This window comes from Bubalus bubalis, chromosome 13, assembly GCF_019923935.1.
Source record: "Bubalus bubalis isolate 160015118507 breed Murrah chromosome 13, NDDB_SH_1, whole genome shotgun sequence".
NCBI lineage: Eukaryota > Metazoa > Chordata > Mammalia > Artiodactyla > Bovidae > Bubalus > Bubalus bubalis.
The window spans coordinates 20,016,670-20,043,032 of NC_059169.1; the positions used below are offsets into that span (position 1 = coordinate 20,016,670).

Genomic DNA, 26,363 nt, shown 5'->3' on the forward strand with positions numbered 1-26,363 from the left:
GCATAGAGGGAACCTACCTAAACAAAATAAAGGCCATATACCACAAACCCACAGCTAACATACTCAATGGTGAAAAGCTGAAAGTATTTCCTCTAAGATCAGGAACAAAAAAAGGATGTCCATTCTTGCAATTCTTATTCAACATAGTTTTTAAAGTCTTAGCCACAGCAATCAGAGAAGAAAAATAAATAAAGGAATCCAAATTGGAAAAGAAGTAAAATTTTCACTGTTTGCAAATGACATGATACTATACATAGAAATTTCTAAAGCCACTGCCAGAAAACTACTAAAGCTCATCAGTGAATTCAGTAAGCTTCCAAGAAACAAAATAAATACCCATAAATCTCTTGCATTTCTACACACAAACCAGTTTCACCTTTATTATTAGCATATTAAAATGGCATTTTTCACAAAATGCTACTCTCGTGGCTAATCTAAAAGAAAAATATACAGATCCACTCTCTTCTATAAGACAAGCAGACAATAGCTTTAAACTTAAGCCAAAATTTTTCAAGTAATAAATCCTTGGTACACTATGTTTGGTACACTGTGGATGCTCAATAAATATTACATTCAGTGTTTTAGAACACGTTTAGTAAAACACCTAGTGAGTCTTTGCCTAAGATGAATGAGGAAAAGGTGACAGAAGAAGGATAAGATATTCGTTTCCATATGAACAAGCCTTGCTGTTAGCCTGCCCCTGTCCCATGTAGTCTCAATGTTCCAGCCCAACAGAAAGTCAAGATGGCTCATGTAGGCAAGACACACTCCTGCTATCATCTTCTGCTTTAAGAGCCTTTATGAACTGACACATTGGCACAAACACAGATCCAATCTTTCCCAGACAGAATTCCACATGTCCGCAGATCAAGATACAAGACTTTAGCTTTTGTTGGAGTATCACAAATAAACCAGGCTTGGGAGGTTCCCAGACTCTCAGCTCCAGGTGGCACTGCATCAATATATCTCTAGACCTTAGAAGCTGGGATGTTCCTTGGAGTTAAAAATTAAACACAGCAGAAGACAAGCTAAAAATAAAATATCTATGGTTCTCCATCAGCCACACACTGCAGGTGTTGGTTTGGAAAAAATGATTTCTTCACCAGAGCAAAAAATTAAAATACTAAACCAATCAGTTGGGAGGCATTAGGGCTTAACTCCTGAGTAAGTAACACTTACAGAAAGCAATTTTCTTTCCCCAAAGAAATAGCAACACTTGCCCACCCTGCCAAATAGCCACTCCACCAAATATCCTACTACATTCTCCCTGTAGTCACTCCTTGAGAAAGTGCCTTTTTTCCCCAGCAATGAAAACCAAACTCTCAACATGAATTCAAGTCACAAAAAGTAAACACTTAGGCCCTCAACATCATTTCCTCCACAGACTTGTCAAAAGACAAAATGCCAAAAGTTTGGAAATCTTTCTGGAACTCCATTTTGAGGCAAATTTTTCCTTTTAAGCAAGGTAAATTGACAGGCCTGCTTTGATAGTTCTCCTCTGTCTCTCTGAAGTTGAGGAACCCATGCACAAGGGGAAGGGAAAGTAGAATCCAAAATACCAAACATAAGACAAAACTAACTAGCATTTTCTGCTCAGCCAACTGGTACCCAATCAGGATATTTACAGAAAGCTATCCTCATCCCTCAGATGGGTGTGACATTGAACCCCAACACTCCTGTTTTGTTGCACACACATGTTCACACCCTGTATCAACTGCTTTGTCTTCCAAGAGGTCACAGAAGTCTTTATCTACTATAGAGAAGCAGGGCTTCCCCAAAGGCTCAGCATTAAAGAATTTGCCTGCAATGCATGAGATGCAGCAGGAGCTGCATGTTCGGTCCCTGGGTCAGGAAGATCCCCTGGAGAAGGAAATGACAATCCACTCCAGTATTCTTGCCTAGAGAACCCCATGGACAGTGGAGCCTGACAGGTTACAATCCATGGGGTTGCAAGAGTCAGACATGAGTTAACAACTAAACAGCAACAATAGAGAAGTAAGGGAATAATGCTTAGTTAAATGTGAGTAAGATGATCAAATCAGAGCAAGATGATCAGTTTTCAAAAGCAAAAAGACTCACTATAATCTTTCCAGCATGCTTCATCATTCATTCCAAGGGGCATGAAGAGCTTAAAAGAGCCTCTTATCCAATGGATGGTAAAACAGACTTTTTATAGAGTTTACTGAGGTGGAAAGGGAAGCTTGCACAGAGAAGCAAGAATGTCAAACTGGACACATGCACAGTTCCAGCCCAAGTATGGCTAAGGACAGCCCAGTACTGCAGCCTGCAAACCTGGGGCTCTCCACCAGAAGCCCAGCACTAACACCTGCCTTCCCAAACTGTCCTGAAACTTATGATTGTCTCTGAGAATCACTGTTGCCTATTACTCAGCTCTTTGATTGAGCCTAACATTGGTGTAATTATAAAAGAAAGAGCGAGCAATATCACCCACCAAAGAGCATACCAACAAATGCAACAAATTCAGCCAAAAAAAAAAGTGCAAATAAAAGTATATCATTACTGCTTAAGTGTCAGGATTTTTATACTAAAAGATATCATTTAATAACCCAGTTGAAAAAACAGTCTCATTAAGGAGTAATGCCAGTTCATGGCCCATAGCTTCGATTCCTCTGTCTATTCTTGATCCTGAACCTCAACTAGTAAGAAATACAACAGCTGAGAAAATATTCACTATCAAACCTGAAACTAACCAAATTAAAATTTTCTGGATAAGTAGGAACAAGGACAAAAATTACCCATAAATCCTTCACTTTTGACACCAATCTATGATCTAATGAAAATTCTTTCCACAAACCAACTGAAAATAGTTTTATTCCTTCACAAGTATTCTTCACAATTGTAAAACCATACAAGATTTTTTTAAAGAGCCCAACTTAATTCCACCATGCTCATCATTCAAAGTTCTCTGAGAGTCTCAGAGTCTCTGAGGCAGACATTTCTTGATGGAGTCCTTCGTATTCAGCCTCCTAAAAGCATCATCTGTTTGACCCCATGTCTTGGTTCAGGGGAACTTCTTACACGTTTGATGCTAGAACTTCCTCAGTGGGTACAATGCCTCCTCCATGTTTCCCCATGAAACATTTCTTCCCCAATTCCATGATCTTTGATTTATGAGGGGAAAAAAAGAAAACACAGGATATAGAAATAAATAATCAGGCAAAGAAAGACTGCTTGAGTCAAACATAGGCAAAAAAGAGTGAGTTTGTGGGGAAAATGAATAGGCAGTTAATCTTCCCATCAGGAAGCTTACACAGCCTCTTTGCCTCCTCCATCAAAGGGAAGACAGAAGAAGCAAGAAGAACTACAGCCCTACAGCAGCTAAAACAAGAGCCATATTACAAAATATCAATCAAGATGAAAAAGGAGAAAATTATGTCCCAGATGAAGGGACAAGATAAAACCCCAGAAAAATAACTAAATAAAGTGGAGCTAGGCAACCTTCCAGAAAAAGAATTCAGAATAATGATAGTGAAGATGACCCAGGATCTTGGGAAAATAATGGAGATGATGCAATAAATGTTTATCAAAGACTTAGAAGAACTAAACAGAGATGAATAATACACTAGAAGGAATTAATAGCAGAATCACTGAGACAGAAGAACAAATAAATAACCTGGAGGACAGAAAGAATGAAAAGAAATGAAGACAAAGACAACATTAAAGATGTGAACATTTGCATTATAGGGGTCCCAGAAGGAGAAAAGAGAAAGAAAGAACCTGAGAAACTATTTGAAGAGATAATAGCTGGAAAATTCCTTAACATGGGAAAGGAAATAGTCAACCAAGTTGAGGAAGCATAGACAGTCCAATTAGTATAAATCCAAGGAGGAGCACACCAAGAAACAGTAATAAAACTGACAAAAATTAAAAACAAAGATAAAATATTAAATATTAAAAGCACCAAAAGAAAAACAACAAATACAAAGGAACTCCCATCAGGCAATTGCTGATTTCTCAACAGAACTCTACAAGCCGGAAGGAAATGACATGATATATTTAAAGTGTTCAAATGGAAGAACCTACAACCAAGAATACTCTACCCAACAAGATTCTCCTTCAGATTTGATGGGAAAATCAAAAGCTTTCCAGATAATCAAAAGTTAAGAGAATTCAGCACCACGAAACCACCTTTACAACAAATGCTAAAGGAACTTCTCTAGCCAGGAAACACAAGAGAAGGAAAAGATCTACAGAAAATAAACTCAAAAAAACTAAGAAAACAGTAATCAGATCAAATGCACCAACCAAAAGACACAGACTGGTTGAGCAGATGAAAATATATGCATATGTGCACTTCCACCTACCATATCACTCTGCCTGATCCCCCAAATTGTATGTAATTATTTTATATTGTTAATAGGCTTCCCTGGTGGCTTAGACAGTAAAGAATCTGCCTGCAGAAGACCCAAGTTTGATCCCTGGGTCAGGAAGATCCCCGGGAGAAGGGAATGACAACCCACTCCAGTATTCTTTCTTGGAGAATCCCACAGACAGAGGAGTGTGGTGGGCTACAGTCCACAGGGTTACAAAGAGTCAGACGTGACTGAGCAACTAACACTTTCACTTCTTTCTCTCATTTTATACTGTTAGGTTAATTATGGCTTGCAATTGTAATTATCTTTTCTTTTTTATCTGGCTACTGATTGTGAAAACTGATAAAAATCTTTTACTATTGTAAACATGTAACTAGTACTCACTTAATACCATTTTGTCATGATTGGTCAACAGAAAAATAATAGAACTCTATATCATGAAAACTGCAATTTAATAGAAAAACGTGTTATCACTTTTTAAAATCCAGATGCATATCAGAATTATCTTGGAATTTTTTGAAAAATACAAATGTCTAGGTATTGCTTTTTTTTCTCCAGAGCTTTAGATATATCTCTAATGAACAGCCATGTTTAAAAATAACTGGACTATATGATGATCTTTTACTTTTATCTAATTTGTTTCACTTTTTCTATTTCATATTAATGCTACAATTTTATTTAGTCTATGTTTTCCAATTTCCCCATCTCTTCTTTTGTTTTTGATGTTCTTTCTCAAACCTTTATCATAAAGCACAGTAAGGAAGCTTTTGTATACATAAATAATATGTATAATATATATATTTTAGAAAACATGAATTTTTGCCTAGCTAAAAATTTTATGAAATTTTGATTCCACTTGTTTGACTTAGTATGGATAGAATGCTAGATTTCTAATTTTAAAAAAAGTAAATACCTGAAAAGCAACAAAGGTTTACTGTACAGTGTAGGGAGCTATAGTCAATATCTTATAATAACCTATAATAGAGAATAATTTCAAAAACAATATATGCATATATGTATAATTGAAGGCTTCCCTTATGGCTCAGATGGTAAAGAATCTACCTGCAATGTGGGAGACCTGGGTTTGATCCCTGGGTTGGGAAGATCCTCTGGAGAAGGAAATGGTAACCCACTCCAGTATTCTTGCCTAGAGAATTCCATGGACAGAGGAGCCTGGCAGGTTACAGTCCATGGGGTCACAAAGAGTTGAACAGGACTGAGTGACTAACACTACTATATATAATTGAATCACCTTGCTGTACACCTGAAACATTGTAAGTCAACTATACTACAATAAAGTACATATATTAAGGGAAAAAAAAAGTAAGAAAGAGACTTCACTGGTGGTCCAGTGGTTAATACTCCACACTTTCAATGCAGGGAACATGGGTTTGATCCCTGGTCAGGGAAAAAAGATTCCACATGCCACTTGGCTTGGCAAAAATAATAAAGAAGGGAAAAAACAGTTTTAAGTTAAAAAAAATAAGAATTTTCCCTGCCATTCCTATACATACTATAGCTCAGAGTAACCAAAGAGTTAACAATGGCAAAGTGGCTATTTTAGCTAATAAATGAAAAAGGTAAAAATTAGAATTAGAACATCAACATTTTGTAATTCCTAATGAGTTAATGAAACTTGAGTAATGATCATGAATAGTTCCTAACATCTCACACACATAAAAAGAGAAGACTTTATCTACTTTATAAGGGAGGTGCACAACCCTACAAGCCTACCTCCTACATAGAGGAGGGGCAGGGAAATCCTGAATGAGTCAGATCAGCTTCTAACCACTAACTTAAGGTGCTAGAAAGTGAAAGTGTTAGTTGCTCAATCATGTCCAACTCTGTGACCCCATAGACTGTAGGCTGTCAGAGGAACACGCTAAATGACACAGGGAGAGAAGTAAAACCACGAGACACATATTCCTTGAGGTTGTAGGATCTTTTTTTGGTCAAAGATCATTATATCATCTACTAATCACCAACAATATCCTAACTTGGAATAAAACATCTTTTCTTTTCAGTCCTTTCCAGGATACTACATTTTAATCAGTTAAAAGGAAAAGAGTAATCCCCCAGAGGTCCAGTCCTTTAAGCATCTTTCTATTCTAAAGATAAATACAACCATTGAGCTACATCATGTTTCCTAGACATTTTATCCTCTGATCTTAAACCACTGGCCTCCTTCCCTACCAGTTGCATCCATCTCGGTACTATCTGCATATATACAGCAATGCACTGTATATAAAAGCTTTTACCTCAAAAAGCGTAAAAATCGCAAAAGGCAAATAGGATTTCCAGTAACACTTTATGATTGCTTTCATTAAAGAAGGCTCCCATGTGTCTTCATTAGCTCTCAAAACTTCTTGATCCCAGTACCTGTGATGAGAAACAAAGCACAGTGAAGAACAGCGTGTCCACCAAAGGGAAAACGGGGAAGTGGCAGAGTGGAAGGTAAGCATTTACCACAGGGCACTCTGTGGCTGCCCCATAGATGCTGACTAATTGCTCACAGGGCTCCTGTGAGCAAACATGAATGGTGCAGACCCTGAAGCACCAGGCCTGTTTCCCTTCAACAGGCCTTGAAGGGAAAAGTCCTAGTCTCAGGAAACAAGTTCCTGGCAAACTTTGCTGTATTCACAGCACCATGAACAGCTCAAGAGGGCAGAAAAGAAGCTGCTGCTGCTGCTGCTAAGTCACTTCAGACATGTCCAACTCTGTGCGACCCCATGGACTGCAGCCCACCAGGCTACTCCGTCCATGGGATTTTCCAGGCAAGAGTACTGGAGTGGGTTGCCATTGCCTTCTCTGAGAAAAGAAGCTAATTCTGACTAAAAGTTGGAAACTGTTTCTCTGACTTGCTTTTTGTTGCTTTTGTTATTGCAATCATACGTAATGGCCTGCCTCAGAGGACCCTGCCCTTCTGAATGACTGTAAACTAAAGTGCCTTTGTTCAGCTCTTAGATAATCTGACCTGCCCACCTGTGAATAGAAGAGAGTAACACTCCCCTTCTAAAGGCTGGCTATTCCCTTGGAGATGTTTTGCAAGACTGAAAATCCTTTCACTTTACTTCCCCATTGCCTCTCCCTCTCTATTCTGCCTTTTGACTTTAGTTACTCATTGCTTCTCTCTCTCTGATTCTACAAAAGAACGTGGCATCCAGACCTCAATAAGATGGTTACTCTGAGAACACTAGTCTGCCATCCTCTCGGTCAGCCAGCTTTCCAAATAAAGTCATATTCCTTGCCTCAACACCTTGTCTCTCAGATTCATTGGTCTGTCATGAGGCGAGCAGAGTGAGCCTGGACTCAGTAACACTCCAGGGATCCCACCTCTAGAGACAGAGTTCAGCCTCCAAGGCCTCAGCTGTGGGCTCCCTCCACTTGCACTGATGCACAGGGAACACAGGCTCCCCAAGCTTCCAAAGTGGGCTAAAACAAGGGTCAGCCTGAGGGGGATGAGTATGCAGTGTCAAGGCAGGAGGCTCAGAAGAACCCAGAGGAAGGCAAAGCCTGCCCAAAACATGGAAATTCTCACTCTTCCTCCCCTTCTCCCTGCTGCCTGTGCTCACCCTTGCAGCTCTTCTCCAAGGTGCTGGGAGCGATCTCCCGGAAGCACCGAGTACATGTCATCTTCTTCTAATCTCCGTTTGTAACCAATTTTAAACAAGGGATTTATCCACCTGTTAAAAATTAAGAAAAAAGAAGAGAGACATAAATTCAAACTATACATCTTGTTGCAGAGAAGAAGCCAATTCTGACTCCATGTTGGAAACTCTTTCTTTGACTTGCTTTTATTATTAAAATCATACACAATGGTCTGCCTCAAAGAACCCTTGCCCTTTTGCTTGACTGTAAACTACAGTGCCTTTGTTCAGCTCATGGAGAGATAGCTTGTCCCTGCCCACCTGTAAGTAGAAGAGATTAAAACACCCCTTCCAAAGGCTGACCATTCCCTTGAAGATGTTTTGCAAGACTGAAGACCCTTTTACTTTACTGCCTCTCCCTCTTTATTTTGACTTTTGACTTTAGCTCCTTATTGTTTTTTCTCTGTGATCTATAAAAGAAACTGGCATCCAGACCCCAATAAGATGGTTATTTTGAGGCACTAGCCTGCCATCTTCTCTGTCAGTTCCCCAATTAAAGTCTCTACCTTGCCTCAGCAGCTGTCTGTCAGATTCATCAGTCTATTGTGAGGTGAGCATAGTGAGCTTGGGCTCGGTAACAATCTCTGTCTAATTAGAACCCTATATTAATGGGCTTTATTAAAAAGAAATGTCTACATTTGGGGAATATATGGGCATCCCTGGTGGCTCAGTGGTAAAGAATCCACCTGCCAATGCAGAAGACATGGATTCGATCCCTGGGTCAGAAAGATGTCCTGGAAAAGGAAATGGTAACCCACTCCAGTATCTTGCCTGGGAAATCCCAGGCACAGAGGAGCCTGGCGGGCTATCGTTCATGAGGTCAGAAAACAGTCAGACATAACTTAATGACTAAACAACAATACATTCATATATATGCCCTAGCTCTATACACTGGAGGGGTCCTAAAAGCAAAGACACACCAGTCGCAAAGAACATTCCAGCGCCCAAATGTTAGAGGCTTTGTTTCTTTAACCTACACAATTACAAAATAATTTTCTCATGATGAGAACTTTCACAGTTGAGAAATAAAACACTGCTTCCCATATCAGTAAACAAAGGATGCCAGAGTCATCAATGATTGCAGCCACCTCCCTCTGAGTGAGTGAACTGGTGAGTCCTTTGGGAACACAGGAAGGAAACAAACAACAAACAAAAAACCCTGCTATATGTTATTGCTGTTCAGTCGCTCAGTCATGTCTGATTTATTGCAACCCCATGGACTGCAGCATGCCAGGGTTTCCTGCCCTTCACGATCTCCCGGAGTTTGCTCAAACTCATATCCATTGAGCTGATGATGCTATCCAACCATTTCATCCTCTGTTGCCCCTCCTCCTCCTGCCCTCAATCCTTCCCAGCAACAGGGTCAAACTGCAGCAACTCCCAATAATGACCCCAGAGGGAGCTCAGGATGACAAAACACAGGATACTGGCCCCAGATAACTGAGGTGCATATCAAAGGAATTATTTCCATAAGCCCAGATTCCTGCATCTTCCCATTCAAAGAAAAGCATTAAATTCTTTAATTTGAGATATCTGGCTTTCTTTCATTAAGAATAATATTTTGACATTCAGACTACCTGTCCTTTAGGGTAAAACTCCTATATAACTGGACTCTACACCCTCACCTCCTCAGAGCACTTTTCTCAGGGTTACTTGAGATGCTTCCTCCTAGACTTGAAGTCTTAAGAATATCTACATTCACCTCCAATGAACACATGCCGGCTACACGACTAGATAAAGAGCCAGGCCAGCTCACCCATGAAGTTCCCTTTTGTAGAAAGCTCAGGTTGACATGATAACAGACTATCTCACTGCCTGCTTGCTTCTCCCTTCCTGTTCTTTTAATTCCCACTCTCATGTCTTAATTAACCAATAAAAAGTGAACCTGCTGAATACTAGACACCACAATCTCAACCCCAATGAGGCATGGAACAACGAACTGGTTCCAAATTGGGAAATGAGTACATCAAGGCTATATATTGTCACCCTGCTTATTTAATTTATATGCAGATTACATCATGTGAAATGCTGGGCTGGATGAAGCACAAGCTGAAATCAAGACTGCTGGGAGAACTATCAATAACCTCAGATATGCAGATGACACCATCTTTATGGCAGAAAGTCAAGAGGAACTAAAGAGCCTCTTGATGAAAGTGAAAGAGGAGAGTAAAAAAGCTGGCTTAAAACTCAACATTCAAAAAACAAAGATCATGGCATCTGGTACCATCACTTCATGGCAAATGGTTGCGGAAACAATGAAAACAGTGACAGAATTTATTTTCTTGGGCTCCAAAATTACTATAGATGGTGACTGCAGCCATGAAAATAAAAGATGCTTGCTCCTTGGAAGAAAAGCTGTGACAAACCTAGACAGCATATTAGAAAGCAGAAACATTACTTTGTTGACAAATGCTCGTCTAGTCAAAGCTATGGTTTTTCCAGTAGTCAGGTACAGATGTGAGAGTTGGACTATGAAGAAAGCTGAGTGCCGAAGAATTAATGTTTTTGAACTGTAGTGTTGGAGAAGACTCTTGAGAGTCCCTTTGGACTGCAAGGAGATCCAACCAGTTCATCCTAAAGGAAATCAGTCCTGAATATTCATTGGAAGGACTGATGCTGAAGCTGAAACTCCAATACTGTGGCCACCTGATGCAAAGAACTGACTCATTGGAAAAGACCATGATGCTAGAAATGATTGAAAGCGGTAGGAGTAGGGGACAACAGAGGATGAGATGGTTGGATGGCATCACCAACTCAATGGACATGAGTTTGAGTTAGTTCCTGGAGTTGGTGATGGACAGGAAAGCCTGGCATGCTACAGTCCATGGGGTCACAAAGAGTCGGACACTACTGAGTGAACTGAACTGAACTGAACTGAACTCTCTCTCTTTCATCCAGAACATCACTGTGTCATCCAACATGCGCCTTGTGCCCTCCAGGACATGTGAGTAATAAACCTTGCCTTTTCAAAGTTCCCTAATGGTTGTTGCTGAGACTCTTCTCACAATCCTAAGTACTACAAGTACAGGTCAGGTCACAACACTGGCTCCAAAAGGGGAACATCTGTGGATGCTGCTATAACTAGTGTGAACACAGGTGAGCAAAGCCCCAGGCATTTCCAGCAGCAGAACCACTATCAGTAGGTGAAAAACAACAGCCAGAGAAAGTACAAGCCGGGCCTTGCACCATAAAATAAGGAAGTGCTCAAGGAATTGAGAGATGAAATTATTTTAAGAAATTAAATATTTCCTGCAATATTAGTAAATAAGGATGTCACAAACATCAGCAAGAGCTGGTGAGCCCTGAGAAAATTCAGGAAGGAAAAGAATACTTGCCATCTAGCAGCCAAAGACTGCAGCCACTCTCTGCAGCCATTCCCTGTGATAAGCCCTAAGGAAATTCAGCATATGAAAACACAGGATACTGGCTCCAGATAACAGAGATATATATCAAAGGAATAACTTCAATGAGCCAGACACTTGTCTTCCCATATACAGAAAAGCGCTAAATTCCTTAACTTGGGATATTCGATTTTCTTTAATTTACAATATTATTTTGATGTTCCTGACTACTTGCCCTTTGTTGCAAAACTCCTATATATCCTAGGTCCTCCTCTTGCCTCCCTGGAGCCATTTCTCTAAGGCTGTCTCCTGGACTGCAGCCCTCATTTTGCCTCAATAAATTGTAATTCCCAACTTTCATGTTGTGCAAATTTTTTTCAACAGAATCATGAGGATGTGTAGAAAGGACAGGGAAGTCAGCTTGAAGGGCTCTCACTAGACAAACTTGGGATACTTCAAGCACAGAAATAAATAAATGGGGCTTCCTTGGTGGTAAAGAATCTGCCTGCCAATGCAGGCAAGACAGCTTTGATCCCTGGTCCAGGTGGATCCCACATGTCACAGGATAACCACTGAGCCAGCACTCTAGAGCCCCTAAGCTGCAACTGCTGAGCCCAAGAACTGCAACTACCAACGCCCACTCACTCTAGGGCCCATGCTCTGAAACAAGAGAAACCATTGCTCACAAACCACAACTAGAGAGTAGCCCCTGTTCTCCACAAGGAAAGCCCACGCACAACAATAAAAACCCAGCACAGCCCGAAATAATAAATAAATAAAAGAAACAATCTCACCTTTAGAAAAAAAAATAAAAATATATGGCAATGAATTATAACCCATTAAATAATGAATGAATCCATGAATCCTTACTGCCACATGAACAGGAGAGAAGGGAAAGCTTTTCCATTCTAGAATACAAACAAACATAGATAGAAGGAACAATGGAGTTAGAAAATTATTCAAGGAACTTAAAACTAATGGGTAAAAGAAAGTGAAAGTGGAGAGTGAAAAAGTTGGCTTAAGGCTCAACATTCAGAAAACGAAGATCATGGCATCCGGTCCCATCACTTCATGGGAAATAGATGGGGAAACAGGGGAAACAGTGTCAGACTTTATTTTTCTGGGTTCTAAAATCACTGCAGATGGGGACTGCAGCCATGAAATTAAAAAACACTTACTCCTTGGAAGGAAAGTTATGACCAACCTAGATAGCATATTCAAAAGCAGAGACAATACTTTGCCAACAAAGGTTTGTCTAGTCAAGGCTATGGTTTTTCCTGTGGTCATGTATGGATGTGAGAGTTGGACTGTGAAGAAAGCTGAGCACCGAAGAATTGATGCTTTTGAACTGTGGTGTTGGAGAAGACTCTTGAGAGTCCCTTGGACTGCAAGGAGATCCAACCAGTCCATTCTGAAGGAGATCAGCCCTGGGATTTCTTTGGAAGGACTGATGCTAAAGCTGAAACTCCAGTACTTTGGCCACCTCATGCGAAGTGTTGACTCATTGGCAAAGACTCCAATTGCAAGGCGCCACGCAACACCTGGCCACTAAGGCGGCCCGCAAGAGCGCGCCGGCTACCGGCGGCGTGAAGAAGCCGCACCGTTACCGGCCCGGCACGTAGCTCTGCACGAGATCCGCCGCTACCAGAAATTCACGGAGCTGCTGATCCGCAAGCTACCGTTCCAGCGACTGGTGCTCGAGATCGCGCAGGACTTCAAGACCGACTTGCGCTTCCAGAGCTCGGAGGTGATGGCGCTGCAGGAGGCATGCGAAGCCTACCTGGTGGGGCTTTTCGAGGATACCAACCTGTGTGCCATCCACGCCAAGCGCGTCACCATCATGCCCAAGAACATCCAGCTTGCCCGCCGCATTCGCGGGGAGAGAGCATAAAGTTGTTTTCTTTGTACTTAAAAAATCCCTCCCTTGCTGGGAGGGATTGGGGGCAGGAGGAGAAGGGGACGACAGAGGATGAGATGGCTGGATGGCATCGCTGACTCGATGAGCGTGAGTCTGAGTGAACTCCGGGAGTTGGTGATGGACAGGGAGGCCTGGCATGCTGCGATTCATGGGGTCGCAAAGAGTCAGACACGACTGAGCAACTGACCTGATCTGATGATGTTTACATAATCTCAAATTATCTCTCTGCAAATTACTTATTAATTTTAATAAGAGAAAACAGTAACTATATAGAAGGTCACCCCACAAAACCCCATTCAAATCCAGTATGCACTGTGTAAGTGATAATAATTAATATGCAGAGATAGCCCAAAGATTAAGATCAATTTACCGATTTTGCCAGAGTTAGGAAATTTTCAAGGAGAGATGATAACAATCTGTAAAAGTGGAGATCAGATTTCTTATACCTATTGCTTTATTTCTAGCACAATATATAGTGCAGAGAAGATGCTCAAGAATTATATGTAAAATAAATGAATGTCTATGAATTATTAAATAAGCAATAAGAGACTGAGCTTCAGATTGTGCAAACCCTGCCTGGCATGCCTAAGGGACCCTGACCCTTCCAGGAGTCAGAAGACTGGATTCTACTCCCAGCAGTGGTAATGAGGACCCAGGGCCTTGAAGGTCCACCTCCCTGCTGCTCCCCTACTCCATTCCAGTTCAGAATGTTCATGACCCTTAATATTTCTAGGTCTCAATTTCCTTCCAAAACAAAAGTATAAATCTATGAGTTTTATTACCAAACTGGCTTAAAAGATGTTGGGTCATTTATCCTACAGTTATTCCCTACAGAAATCACTCAGGAAATTAGCACTGGGACTTACCCAGATAATGACATCCTGCCTGAGAGGTCCTCTGTAAAATTCTGCTTGAGCAAGAAAGATGCTCAACATCACTAACCATTAGGGAAATGAGACACCACCTCACACATTTTAGAGGAACTAATATGGGGAGAACAAAGAAGGAAAGAGAAGGTTTGGCAAGGATGTGAAGAAACTGGGCCCTTACACACTGATGGTGAGGGAGGGGGTGTAAAATGGACACAGGACGAATACTGTATGATTCTACTTACATGAAGGTACTCAGAGCAGTCAAATTTAGAGAGAAACAAAGTGGCCCTGTGATTCCCAGGGGCTGGAAAGGGACTGGGGAGTTAGTGTTTAATGACACACTAATGCAGGATGAAAAGGGTTCTGAAAATAGGTTGTATTATAATGTGAATGTACATAACAACCCTGAATCAAATGCTTAAAAGTGGTTAAGATGATACATTTATGGTTTGTGCATTTTACCATTTTTTGATTGTGCATTTTACTATTTTTTTAAATTTAAAGAGAAAAAATTGTACTTGGTATACCTCAGGCAGAAATCTTCCTGTGTCAGAGTCTAGATTTTACCACTCTCTGGTTGTGTGACCTTGAACTAGTCATGTAACCTCTCAGTATTGGTCTCTGGAAAGTGGGGAGAACACCTGGGGAATACCCACCTGGGCTGCTGAGGGATTAACTGAAAGGATCAATGTTGCTCTGAACAGGAGAAAGTCAGACAAAGAGCAGCTGTCACCAGGACACCACTCTTGAGTAATCCCATGCAGAAAAGAGATGAATTTGCTCAATCAGGCAAATTTCTTTCCCCATGGCTCTTGATTTAAGGACTTTCACAAATTCCTTTGCTGCCAAATCTCAAAATGCCAGACAGAGCCCTCTGGATACCATAGAAAGATAAAGATTTTCACCTCCCTTAGATGACTGACAGGAACCTAAATCACATGTCACCACCTAAATAAGGATTTGGACCTGGAGACCTGGATAAATTGACTCCTTAATTCCAATCTATCCCTGAGGGCGTATACTCAACAATTCAACCACTACCATGAGCTATCCCTCAACCCATTCCACCCCAAGAACTGTCCTCTCCACCATGATCCTTTCTCCTTCCCTCTCCTCCTATAGATCTTCATCCAGCAACCATATTTCCTCCTAACTATCCCACCAGAGACCACATTCCTTCAGGGCAATGACTACTTACATACTATATGGAATCTCCATGATCAAGCACAGTGCCTGCCACAGATGTCACTGGAACCCATCCAGGGTGATATCAGAACACCCACATTGCTGGTGAGATATCTTGATGTGGGTCACCACTCTGGCTTTCAGAGTGGCCCAAGCCAAATCCAATTAGTCATGAGTGTCAATGCTCAAGCTAGAATCTTCTCTCCTTTCCTCTGAGACTTTCCTTGGTTTCTAAAACTTGTTCAAAATCCATTTTCTCATCCCCTCCCCTTTCATCCACTCTCTGTTCTTTCCACTTCAAAATAATTGAAGCAGCAGTGCAGGCTGCATGCCCCACCCTCCCCAAGGCTCTCCAGTTTTCTCCACACCCTCTGCTCTGGGGTCCACCAGGCTGTGGGCACTGCAGAGCCTTCCTGCCTCAGAACTTCTAGGCCTTTTCTGCTTCATGCCTGGCCTTTTGTCTCCCTTCTCTCCTATCAGCTAATCAAAAAGACTTATACTTCTTCACAGTGTCCCTTGTCTTATCAACACACATATTCCCAACACTTTTTCCCACACTACAGCTAACACCAAGAATATACTATTATTACACACAGATAACTTTTAAATCTTCATCTTTAAGAGAAAAAAAATACACACACATTTGATACATTTGCAAAATTTCAGTAACAGTGAGAGTAAAAAATGAGGAACCACAAGTAAAATACTGTTCTTGCTGACCAACTCCCAACATTGTGATGGGATTAAAGTACTGCTGATTGGAACTAGTAAGCAACGAGCAGGTGATGCCCTACCTGCATGTAACAGGTGCATGGCCACCACTAGGTACAGGACTCAATCATCACCAAAGTCCCTCTGAGTGCCTAGTACTGATTCGCCTCAGAATATCTGGTCTTTAGTATCTGTTCCAATCAACCACATTCTTCTAAACTATTAAACTTCTTCCCCATGAGGAATGACAGAGCTCTTGTTTCCAAGTTCCAGGTATCCTTTCTGAAAGTAGGGAGTATATCTGCCTAACAAAGCAAGCCTTTGATGCCACTCACTGGGATTTGAGAAACCAAAGCATAGGAAAGAAACTACTTTACTTGGATCAAATAATCATTCCAGAACCTGAATTAAATGCACATGAATATGTAATTCATATTTTCTTAATTAAAGGACAAAACTCAAGACCAAAGAATTGAGAATCTTGTGAGTTATCTTGATGCTTCAACAGTTTGCTCAAAGTTTATCAGCCCCTGAGAAATAAACATTGGTGCTGCTACTGCTAAGTCACTTCGGTCATGTCTGACTCTGTGCGACCCCCATAGACAGCAGCCCACCAGGCTCCCCTGTCCCTGGGATTCTCCAGGCAAGAACACTGGAGTGGGTTGCCATTTCCTTCTCCAATGCATGAAAGTGAAAAGTGAAAGTGAAGTCACTCAGTGGTGTCCGACTCTTAGCGACCCCATGGACTGAAACCTACCAGCCTCCTCCGTCCATGGGATTCCCCAGGCAAGAGTACTGGAGTGGGGTGCCACTGCCTTCTCCGAAACATTGGTGCATTTAGGTGAATTTAAAAGATATATCATCTTATGCAGCTTGCAAAGCCAAGCCTCCTGCCTCAGTACAATCAGGACCAATGTGAGTGTCTGCATATTTGCAGTAGCTCCAACCTGCTTTTCACATCACATCCCTCTATCCCAAAAGGAACCTTTTCTCACAGCCAGGTTGGTTTCCATCTTGTTCATCTTTCATCTTGAACACTCACTGACACGCCTACCTTTATCCTCCTACCCTGCATCCACCCCAGTCCTTCACAGGTCTTTGTAACTGAGCAGGACCCTATGGGGTCTTCCCAAGACAGATCCCTTCCCCATATCCTCTGCTTTAACTCCTATCTGAAGCACCTAGATGACAGTATTTGAATCATATTTCCTGAGTTCTTTTAAGATGAGAAAACCCCCACCTAAAGGAAGATGTTAACTAGTTGATGACCATGAGCATATAGCTCCTAGGTCCCTTGAAGCCTAAGGATTGATAATGTTAACCCCTGTGACACTGTCCTTTTACCTCGCCATCAACCAATCAAGAGAACTGTACATGAGCTGATCACATACCCTGTGACCCCTCTCCCTTACCTAGCTTTAAAAATACTTCCCTGAAATCTTTCAGGGATTTCGGAGTTTCGGGGGATGAGCCACCCATCTCCTTGCATGGCCCTACAATAAACCTTGCTCTGCTCCAAACTCTGACATTTCCTTATTGTTTGGCCTCACTGTACATCAGGCACATGAACTTGCTTTCAGTTACAACTTTGGCAAGGCAGCCAAGAGTCTGTGCCCATAGTAGGTCAACTCCAGCCACAGAAAGCCCCTTCTCTGAGTCCCCAGAGGCTGCTGGAGCTCATTTGCTCCAGGGAACTGGGAGGCACTGCCCTTGAGAGGTACCAACTGCCTCATGGCTCAAGACTGTTTGGAGCAAAGAAATGTCCAGAGCTGCAGTCCACATTCAGTGTTGCTTGGAAGGAAAGTCATTCCAGCTTGTGGAGGATGGGAACTCTCTCTACTCCATTTGGGCTGCTACCCTTACAGGAAGTGAGCCACTCTGGGTCTGTTCTCTTTAGAGAGCTGGGCCAATCTGTTTAGAGGCCTCTATCTGGGTGTGGATGTAAAATTTTTACACCTCCTCTGAATTTCTGTCTGTGCAACTATATTCTACATAGCTTTGTGTATCATTTTGGGGTGAGTCACTCTGTGTCCATTCTCTTTTGGGAGCCAGGTCACTCTGTGGCCTCCATCTGGAAATGGAGGTGGAATCTGGGGGCTATACCTGGGCTGGTTCTTTGAATGTGGGACCATATATTTGTTGTTTGTATGTGTGTCAGTATTTGCACTGGCCAACTGAGATGTCTTTGGTGAGTAATGCAGCTCATGTGTGATGATGCCAATAGGTTTGCCTGTGGTGCAGCACTGGTTAGCATTTTCCCTTGTGGACTAGCCTTGGTCATTCATTCAACTTTATTTCTGATGGGATGGTGGTTGAAGTTCTCCCCATTTTGACTAAAGGAACATGGTTTTGGAATCTCCCTTTTTGGGGCTAAGGAACTGTGATCCTGAGAGAACATTTTGAATTGTTGTTTGCTTGATATTTGATGACACCAGCCATGAATAATGGATGATCAGAGCTCTGTTCCATCTTATAGTCCCGCTAGGGTATATGTTGCAAAACTGGGAGATCTTCAGCTATGTTCATGTAAATGAAAGAAAACTGTATGTTTATTGTAGCCCTGTGTATTCTCAATACTCTCTAAGATCTGGAGAACAATGACCCCTAATGGCTCTGCTATTGTATCAAAATGGGCCTTTTGCAATTTGGCTTATATTGGAGGATATGTGTGTGGGTGTCTGTGTTGTCTTCCTGCCTGAGTCCAAATCCTGTTCCCTCTTTCTGGTTTTGCTTAAAGTGAACCATGTGAATGTGAACAAATGATATACATTACTGTTTATTACTATTATCTGTTTTTTAAAACTTAAGTGGATACTTGAGAAATGGAGAAAAAAAAATTCCTGAAAATAGCCAAGATGATTGAGTTTTGTATAATGAGTTAGAAGAGAAATTTGCATTTCTCTTTTTGTGCCTTTTTTTTTTAATTTTATTTTATTTTTAAACTTTACATAACTGTATTAGTTTTGCCAAATGTCAAAATGAATCCACCACAGGTATACATGTGTTCCCCATCCTGAACCCTCCTCCCTCCTCCCTCCCCATTCCATCCCTCTGGGTCATCCCAGTGCACCAGCCCCAAGCAACCAGTATCGTGCATCGAACCTGGACTGGCAACTCATTTCATACATGATATTTTACATGTTTCAATGCCATTCTCCCAAATCTTCCCACCCTCTCCCTCTCTCACAGAGTCCATAAGACTGTTCTATACATCAGTGTCTCTTTTGCTGTCTCGTACACAGGGTTATTGTTACCATCTTTCTAAATTCCATATATATGTGTTAGTATACTGTATTGGTGTTTTTCTTTCTGGCTTACTTCACTCTGTATAATAGGCTCCAGTTTCATCCACCTCATTAGAACTGATTCAAATGTATTCTTTTTAATGGCTGAATAATACTCCATTGTGTATATGTACCACAGCTTTCTTATCCATTCATCTGCTGATGGACATCTAGGTTGCTTCCATGTCCTGGCTATTATAAACAGTGCTGCGATAAATATTGGGGTACACGTGTCTCTTTCCCTTCTGGTTTCCTCAGTGTGTATGCCCAGCAGTGGGATTGCTGGATCATAAGGCAGTTCTATTTCCAGTTTTTTAAGGAATCTCCACACTGTTATCCATAGTGGCTGTACTAGTTTGCATTCCCACCAACAGTGTAAGAGGGTTCCCTTTTCTCCACACCCTCTCCAGCATTTATTATTTGTAGACTTTTGGATCACAGCCATTCTGACTGGTGTGAAATGGTACCTCATAGTGGTTTTGATTTGCATTTCTCTGATAATGAGTGATGTTGAGCATCTTTTCATGTGTTTGTTAGCCATCTGTATGTCTTCTTTGGAGAAATGTCTATTTAGTTCTTTGGCCCATTTTTTGATTGGGTCATTTATTTTTCTGGAGTTGAGCTGTAGGAGTTGCTTGTATATTCTCGAGATTAGTTGTTTGTCAGTTGCTTCATTTGCTATTATCTTCTCCCATTCTGAAGGCTGTCTTTTCACCTTGCTTATAGTTTCCTTTGATGTGCAGAAGCTTTTAAGGTTAATTAGGTCCCATTTGTTTATTTTTGCTTTTATTTCCAATATTCTGGGAGGTGGGTCATAGAGGATCCTGCTGTGATGTATGTCAGAGAGTGTTTTGCCTATGTTCTCCTTTAGGAGTTTTATAGTTTCTGGTCTTACGTTTAGATCTTTAATCCATTTTGAGTTTATTTTTGTATATGGTGTTAGAAAGTGTTCTAGTTTCATCCTTTTACAAGTGGTTGACCAGTTTTCCCAGCACCACTTGTTAAAGAGATTGTCTTTTCTCCATTGTATATTCTTGCCCCCTTTGTCAAAGATAAGGTGTCCATATGTGCGTGGATTTATCTCTGGGCTTTCTATTTTGTTCCATTGATCTATATTTCTGTCTTTGTGCCAGTACCATACTGTCTTGATAACTGTGGCTTTGTAGTAGAGCCTGAAGTCAGGCAGGTTGATTCCTCCAGTTCCATTCTTCTTTCTCAAGATCGCTTTGGCTATTCGAGGTTTTTTGTATTTCCATACAAATTGTGAAATTATTTGTTCTAGCTCTGTGAAGAATACCGTTGGTAGCTTGATAGGGATTGCATTGAATTTATAGATTGCTTTGGGTAGTATACTCATTTTCACTATATTGATTCTTCCAATCCATGAACATGGTATATTTCTCCATCTGTTAGTGTCCTCTTTGATTTCTTTCACCAGTGTTTTATAGTTTTCTATATATAGGTCTTTAGATTCTTTAGGTAGATATATTCCTAAGTATTTTATTCTTTCCATTGCAATGGTGAATGGAATTGTTTCCTTAATTTCTCTTTCTGTTTTCTCATTATTAGTGTATAGGAATGCAAGGGATTTCTGGGTGTTGATTTTATATCCTGCAACTTTACTATAGTCATTGATTAGTTCTAGTAATTTTCTGGTGGAGTCTTTAGGGTTTTCTATGTAGAGGATCATGTCATCTGCAAACAGTGAGAGCTTTACTTCTTCTTTTCCAATTTGGATTCCTTTTATTTCTTTTTCTGTTCTGATTGCTGTGGCCAAAACTTCCAAAACTATGTTGAATAGTAATGGTGAAAGTGGGCACCCTTGTCTTGTTCCTGACTTTAGAGGAAATGCTTTCAATTTTTCCCCATTGAGGATAATGTTTGCTGTGGGTTTGTCATATATAGCTTTTATTATGTTGAGGTATGTTCCTTCTAATCCTGCTTTCTGGAGAGTTTTTATCATAAATGGATGTTGAATTTTGTCAAAGGCTTTCTCTGCATCTATTGAGATAATCATATGGTTTTTATTTTTCAATTTGTTAATGTGGTGTATTACATTGATTGATTTGTGGATATTGAAGAATCCTTGCATCCCTGGGATAAAGCCCACTTGGTCATGGTGTATGATCTTTTTAATGTGTTGTTGGATTCTGATTGCTAGAATTTTGTTAAGGATTTTTGCATCTATGTTCATCAGTGATATTGGCCTGTAGTTTTCTTTTTTTGTGGCATCTTTGTCAGGTTTTGGTATTAGGGTGATGGTGGCCTCATAGAATGAGTTTGGAAGTTTACCATCCTCTGCAATTTTCTGGAAGAGTTTGAGCAGGATAGGTGTTAGCTCTTCTCTAAATTTTTGGTAGAATTCAGCTGTGAAGCCGTCTGGACCTGGGCTTTTGTTTGCCGGAAGATTTTTTATTACAGTTTCAATTTCCGTGCTTGTGATGGGTCTGTTAAGATTTTCTATTTCTTCCTGGTCGAGTTTTGGAAAGTTGTACTTTTCTAAGAATTTGTCCATTTCTTCCTCGTTGTCCATTTTATTGGCATATAATTGTTGATAGTAGTCTCTTATGATCCTTTGTATTTCTGTGTTGTCTGTTGTGATCTCTCCATTTTCATTTCTAATTTTATTGATTTGATTTTTCTCCCTTTGTTTCTTGATGTGTCTGGCTAATGGTTTGTCAATTTTATTTATCCTTTCAAAGAACCAGCTTTTGGCTTTGTTGATTTTTGCTATGGTCTCTTTTGTTTCTTTTGCATTTATTTCTGCTCTAATTTTTAAGATTTCTTTCCTTCTACTAACCCTGGGGTTCTTCATTTCTTCCTTTTCTAGTTGCTTTAGGTGTAGAGTTAGGTTATTTATTTGACTTTTTTGTGCCTTTTAGATATAAATGATCTCTACAGATATTTGTTAATGTAAAATTTTAGAGTTGTGCTAAATCAAGTTAAATGATGGAAGTTTATGCAGTTGTTTCAACGTGGGATAATTTAAGAACAAAATAACATAGATACAGAAAATGATGAAAGGTTTGTAGTAAGGCAACACTGAAAAAAGAACTTTTTGTGCGTGGTACAGATGGGCTAAGTTTATATTGAATTTAATTAAGTAAATGACTTTTATTATTAAAAGCAAACTGGTACAAGACTAGATTTGGATTTCTCTTTCTGTTAGAAGGACAAAGTTCTCCTGGAATGCTGACTTTGATAACAGATTATGTGCGCTTCTGTGCCTATAAGTACTCTGTATTTGCGTTTGACATGTCTTCTCACTTTGGTTAAGGAATAAGTAATGTTTCACAGTGATCTATGACCTTATTTGACCAAGTGTCAAATTTTTCACCAAATTTTTCACAAATTTTCCAAATATACAATTTTCATTAAAGTTCTTTTGACTTCCAGACAGCTTTAAAATGCTTTAGAGAGCCCCAACGCATCTAAGAGAAATACTTAACTAGTATTATTTGGTATGTAAAATTACTGGAAAGCATTATCACAAGAGTGATAAAGTTGCTCTGAATATACTTTATGAATGAATGTTATTAACATAGACATGGTAAAAATTAAAGTTTCTGAAATTTGGATATGTACTGGTATAATTGTATCAGTCATAATTCTAGTTATTTTAAAATACTGTATGTCCCAACAACTTGGTTAAACTTCCTTGTCAAAAAACACTGTAATCATATGACAAACCCACAGCAAACATTATCCTCAATGGTGAAAAATTGAAAGCATTTCCCCCAAAGTCAGGAACAAGACAAGGGTGCCCACTTTCACCACTACTATTCAACATAGTTTTGGAAGTTTTGGCCACAGCAATCAGAGCAGAAAAAGAAATAAAAGGAATCCAAATTGGAAAAGAAGAAGTAAAACTCTCACTGTTTGCAGATGACATGATCCTCTACATAGAAAACCCTAAAGACTCCACCAGAAAATTACTAGAGCTAATCAATGAATATAGTAAAGTTGCAGGATATAAAATCAACACACAGAAATCCCTTGCATTCCTATACACTAATAATGAGAAAATAGAAAGAGAAATTAAGGAAATAATTCCATTCACCATTGCAATGAAAAGAATAAAATACTCAGGAATATATCTACCTAAAGAAACTAAAGACCTATATATAGAAAATCATAAAACACTGGTGAAAGAAATCAAAGAGGACACTAATAGATGGAGAAATATACCATGTTCATGGATCAGAAGAATCAATATAGTGAAAATGAGTATACTACCCAAAACAATCTATAGATTTAATGCAATTTCACAGAGCTAGAACAAATAATTTCACAATTTGTATGGAAATACAAAAAACCTCGAATAGACAAAGCAATCTTGAGAAAGAAGACTGGAACTGGAGGAATCAACCTGCCTGACTTCAGGCTGTACTACAAAGCCACAGTCATCAAGACAGTATGGTACTGGCACAAAGACAGAAATATAGATCAATGGAACAAAATAGAAAGCCCAGAGATAAATCCACACACCTATGGACACCTTATCTTTGACAAAGGGGGCAAGAATATACAATGGAGAAAAGACAATCTCTTTAACAAGTGGTGCTGGGAAAACTGGTCAACCACTTGTAAAAGGATGAAACTAGAACACTTTCTAACACCATACACAAAAAATAAACTCAAAATGGATTAAAGATCTAAACGTAAGACCAGAAACTATAAAACTTCTAGAGGAGAACATAGGCAAAACACTCTCTGACATAAATCACAGCAGGATTCTCTATGACCCACCTCCCAGAATATTGGAAATAAAAGCAAAAATAAACAAATGGGACCTAATTAAACTAAGCTTCTGCACAACAAAGGAAACTATAAGCAAGGTGAAAAGACAGCCTTCAGAATGGGAGAAAATAATAGCAAATGAAGCAACTGACAAAGAAATAATCTCAAAAATATACAAGCAACTCCTGCAGCTCAACTCAGAAAAATAAATAACCCAATCAAAAAATGGGCCAGAGAACTAAATAGACATTTCTCCAAAGAAGACATACAGATGGCTAACAAACACATGAAAAGATGCTCAACATCACTCATGATCAGAGAAATGCAAATCAAAACCACTATGAGGTACCATTTCACGCCAGTCAGAATGGCTGCTATCCAAAAGTCTACAAGCAATAAATGCTGGAGAAGGTGTGGAGAAAAGGGAATCCCCTCACACTGTTGGTGGGAATGCAAACTAGTACAGCCACTATGGAGAACAGTATGGAGATTCCTTAAAAAACTGGAAATAGAACTGCCTTATGATCCAGCAATCCCACTGCTGGGCATACACACCGAGGAAACCAGAATTGAAAGACACACGTGTACCCCAATGTTCATCACAGCACTGTTTATAATAGCCAGGACATGGAAGCAACCTAGATGTCCATCAGCAGATGAATGGATAAGAAAGCTGTGGTACATATACACAATGGAGTATTACTCAGCCATTAAAAAGAATACATTTGAATCAGTTCTAATGAGGTGAATGAAACTGGAGCCTATTATACAGAGTGAAGTAAGCCAGAAAGAAAAACACCAATACAGTATGCTGCTAAATCACTTCAGTCATGTCCGAGTCTGTGCGACCCCATAGACGGCAACCCACCAGGCTCCCCCATCCCTGGGATTCTCCAGGCAAGAACACTGGAGTGGGTTGCCATTTCCTTCTCCAATGCATGAAAGTGAAAAGTGAAAATGAAGTCGCTCAGTCGTATCCGACTCTTCGCAACCCCATGGACTGCAGCCTACCAGGCTCCTCCGTCCATGGGATTTTCCAGGCAGGAGTACTGGAGTCGGGTGCCATTGCCTTCTCCGACCAATACAGTATACTAACACATATATATGGAATTTAGAAAGATGGTAACAATAATCCTGTATGTGAGACAGCAAAAGAGACACAGATGTATAGAACAGTCTTTTAGACTCTGTGGGAGAGGGAGAGGGTGGGATGATTTGGGAGAATGGCATTGAAACATGCATAATATCATATATGAAACGAATTGCCAGTCCAGGTTCGATACAGGATACAGGATGTTTGGGGCTGGTGCACTGGGACAACCCAGAGGGATGGTATGGGGAGGGAGAAGGGAGGGGGGTTCAGGATGGGAAACATGTATATACCTGTGGTGGATTCATGTTGATGTATGGCAAAACCAATACAATATTGTAAAGTAATTAACCACCAATTAAAATAAATAAATTTATATTAAAAAAACAAAAACACTGTGATCAGATCTCTAACTCTGCTTTTTAAGTACTTAATCATCTGCAAACAGTTTAAGCTGAGGCTTTCCAAATTGCTTCATCTTTAAGAAGAGTCACAGGAAGGACTTCTGACAAGAACGGGTTTCTGATAACTTTTATATCATGCTGCTGAACCAGGTAAGAAATTTAAAATTTAACAGAATTTCTGATTTCATGAAAATGCTAGTAAAAATGATTAATTCTATAAGATTGAGTAAACTAATGAATGGGCTTCCCAAGTGGCACAGTGGTAAAGAACTCGCCTGTCAAGGCAGGAGATGTGGGTTCAATCCCTGGATTGGGAAGATCTCCTGGAATAGAAAATGGGACCCACTCCAGTATTCTTCCCTGGAAAATTTGATGGACAGAGGAATCTGGCAGGCTACAGTCAATGGGGTTGCAAAAGTGTCTGACTTCATTGAACACACACATTCACACAAACTGATAAATATGGGTTATAATTTTGAGGTTTTATCTGAAATATTACCAATCCTTAATCTGTGTTTCTACAGATATAAGGAAATGTTGGGTAGTTTGAGATAGGAGTCCAAAATGGCAATCAAAAAGTGGCAACTAAAAGGCAAACAAAGAAATAAAAAAGCCTGAGTAAAACAGAACAAAGGAAAAATCTGCAGCCCGGAGTAAAAACCTTTGGTGGGAAAAACACATCCAACATGACCCCTTCCCTGGTTGGTCTCAGGTACAAGCCCTGATTGATGCTGCTGTTGTTCTTCAGTTGCTCAGTCCTTTCTGACTCATTGTGACCCCATGAACTGCAGCACACCAGGCTTCCCTGTCCTTCACTATCTCTCAGAGCTTGCTCAA

The 26,363-nt window shown here is 40.2% G+C and overlaps 1 protein-coding gene across 1 annotated transcript in view; it reads right to left on the reverse strand.

Annotated features, from left to right (window-relative positions):
• The window catches only part of LOC102395698 (ATP-binding cassette sub-family C member 4-like), a 312,677-nt gene that overhangs the window by 259,771 nt on the left and 26,543 nt on the right, over positions 1 to 26,363 (reverse strand). Inside the window, exons 2-3 of the mRNA XM_045162476.1 lie at positions 7,907 to 8,017; positions 6,593 to 6,713 (exon numbers count right to left, since the gene is read on the reverse strand). Of these exons, the coding sequence (XP_045018411.1) occupies positions 6,593 to 6,713; positions 7,907 to 8,017 (232 nt within the window). The remainder of the gene's footprint in view (positions 1 to 6,592; positions 6,714 to 7,906; positions 8,018 to 26,363) is intronic.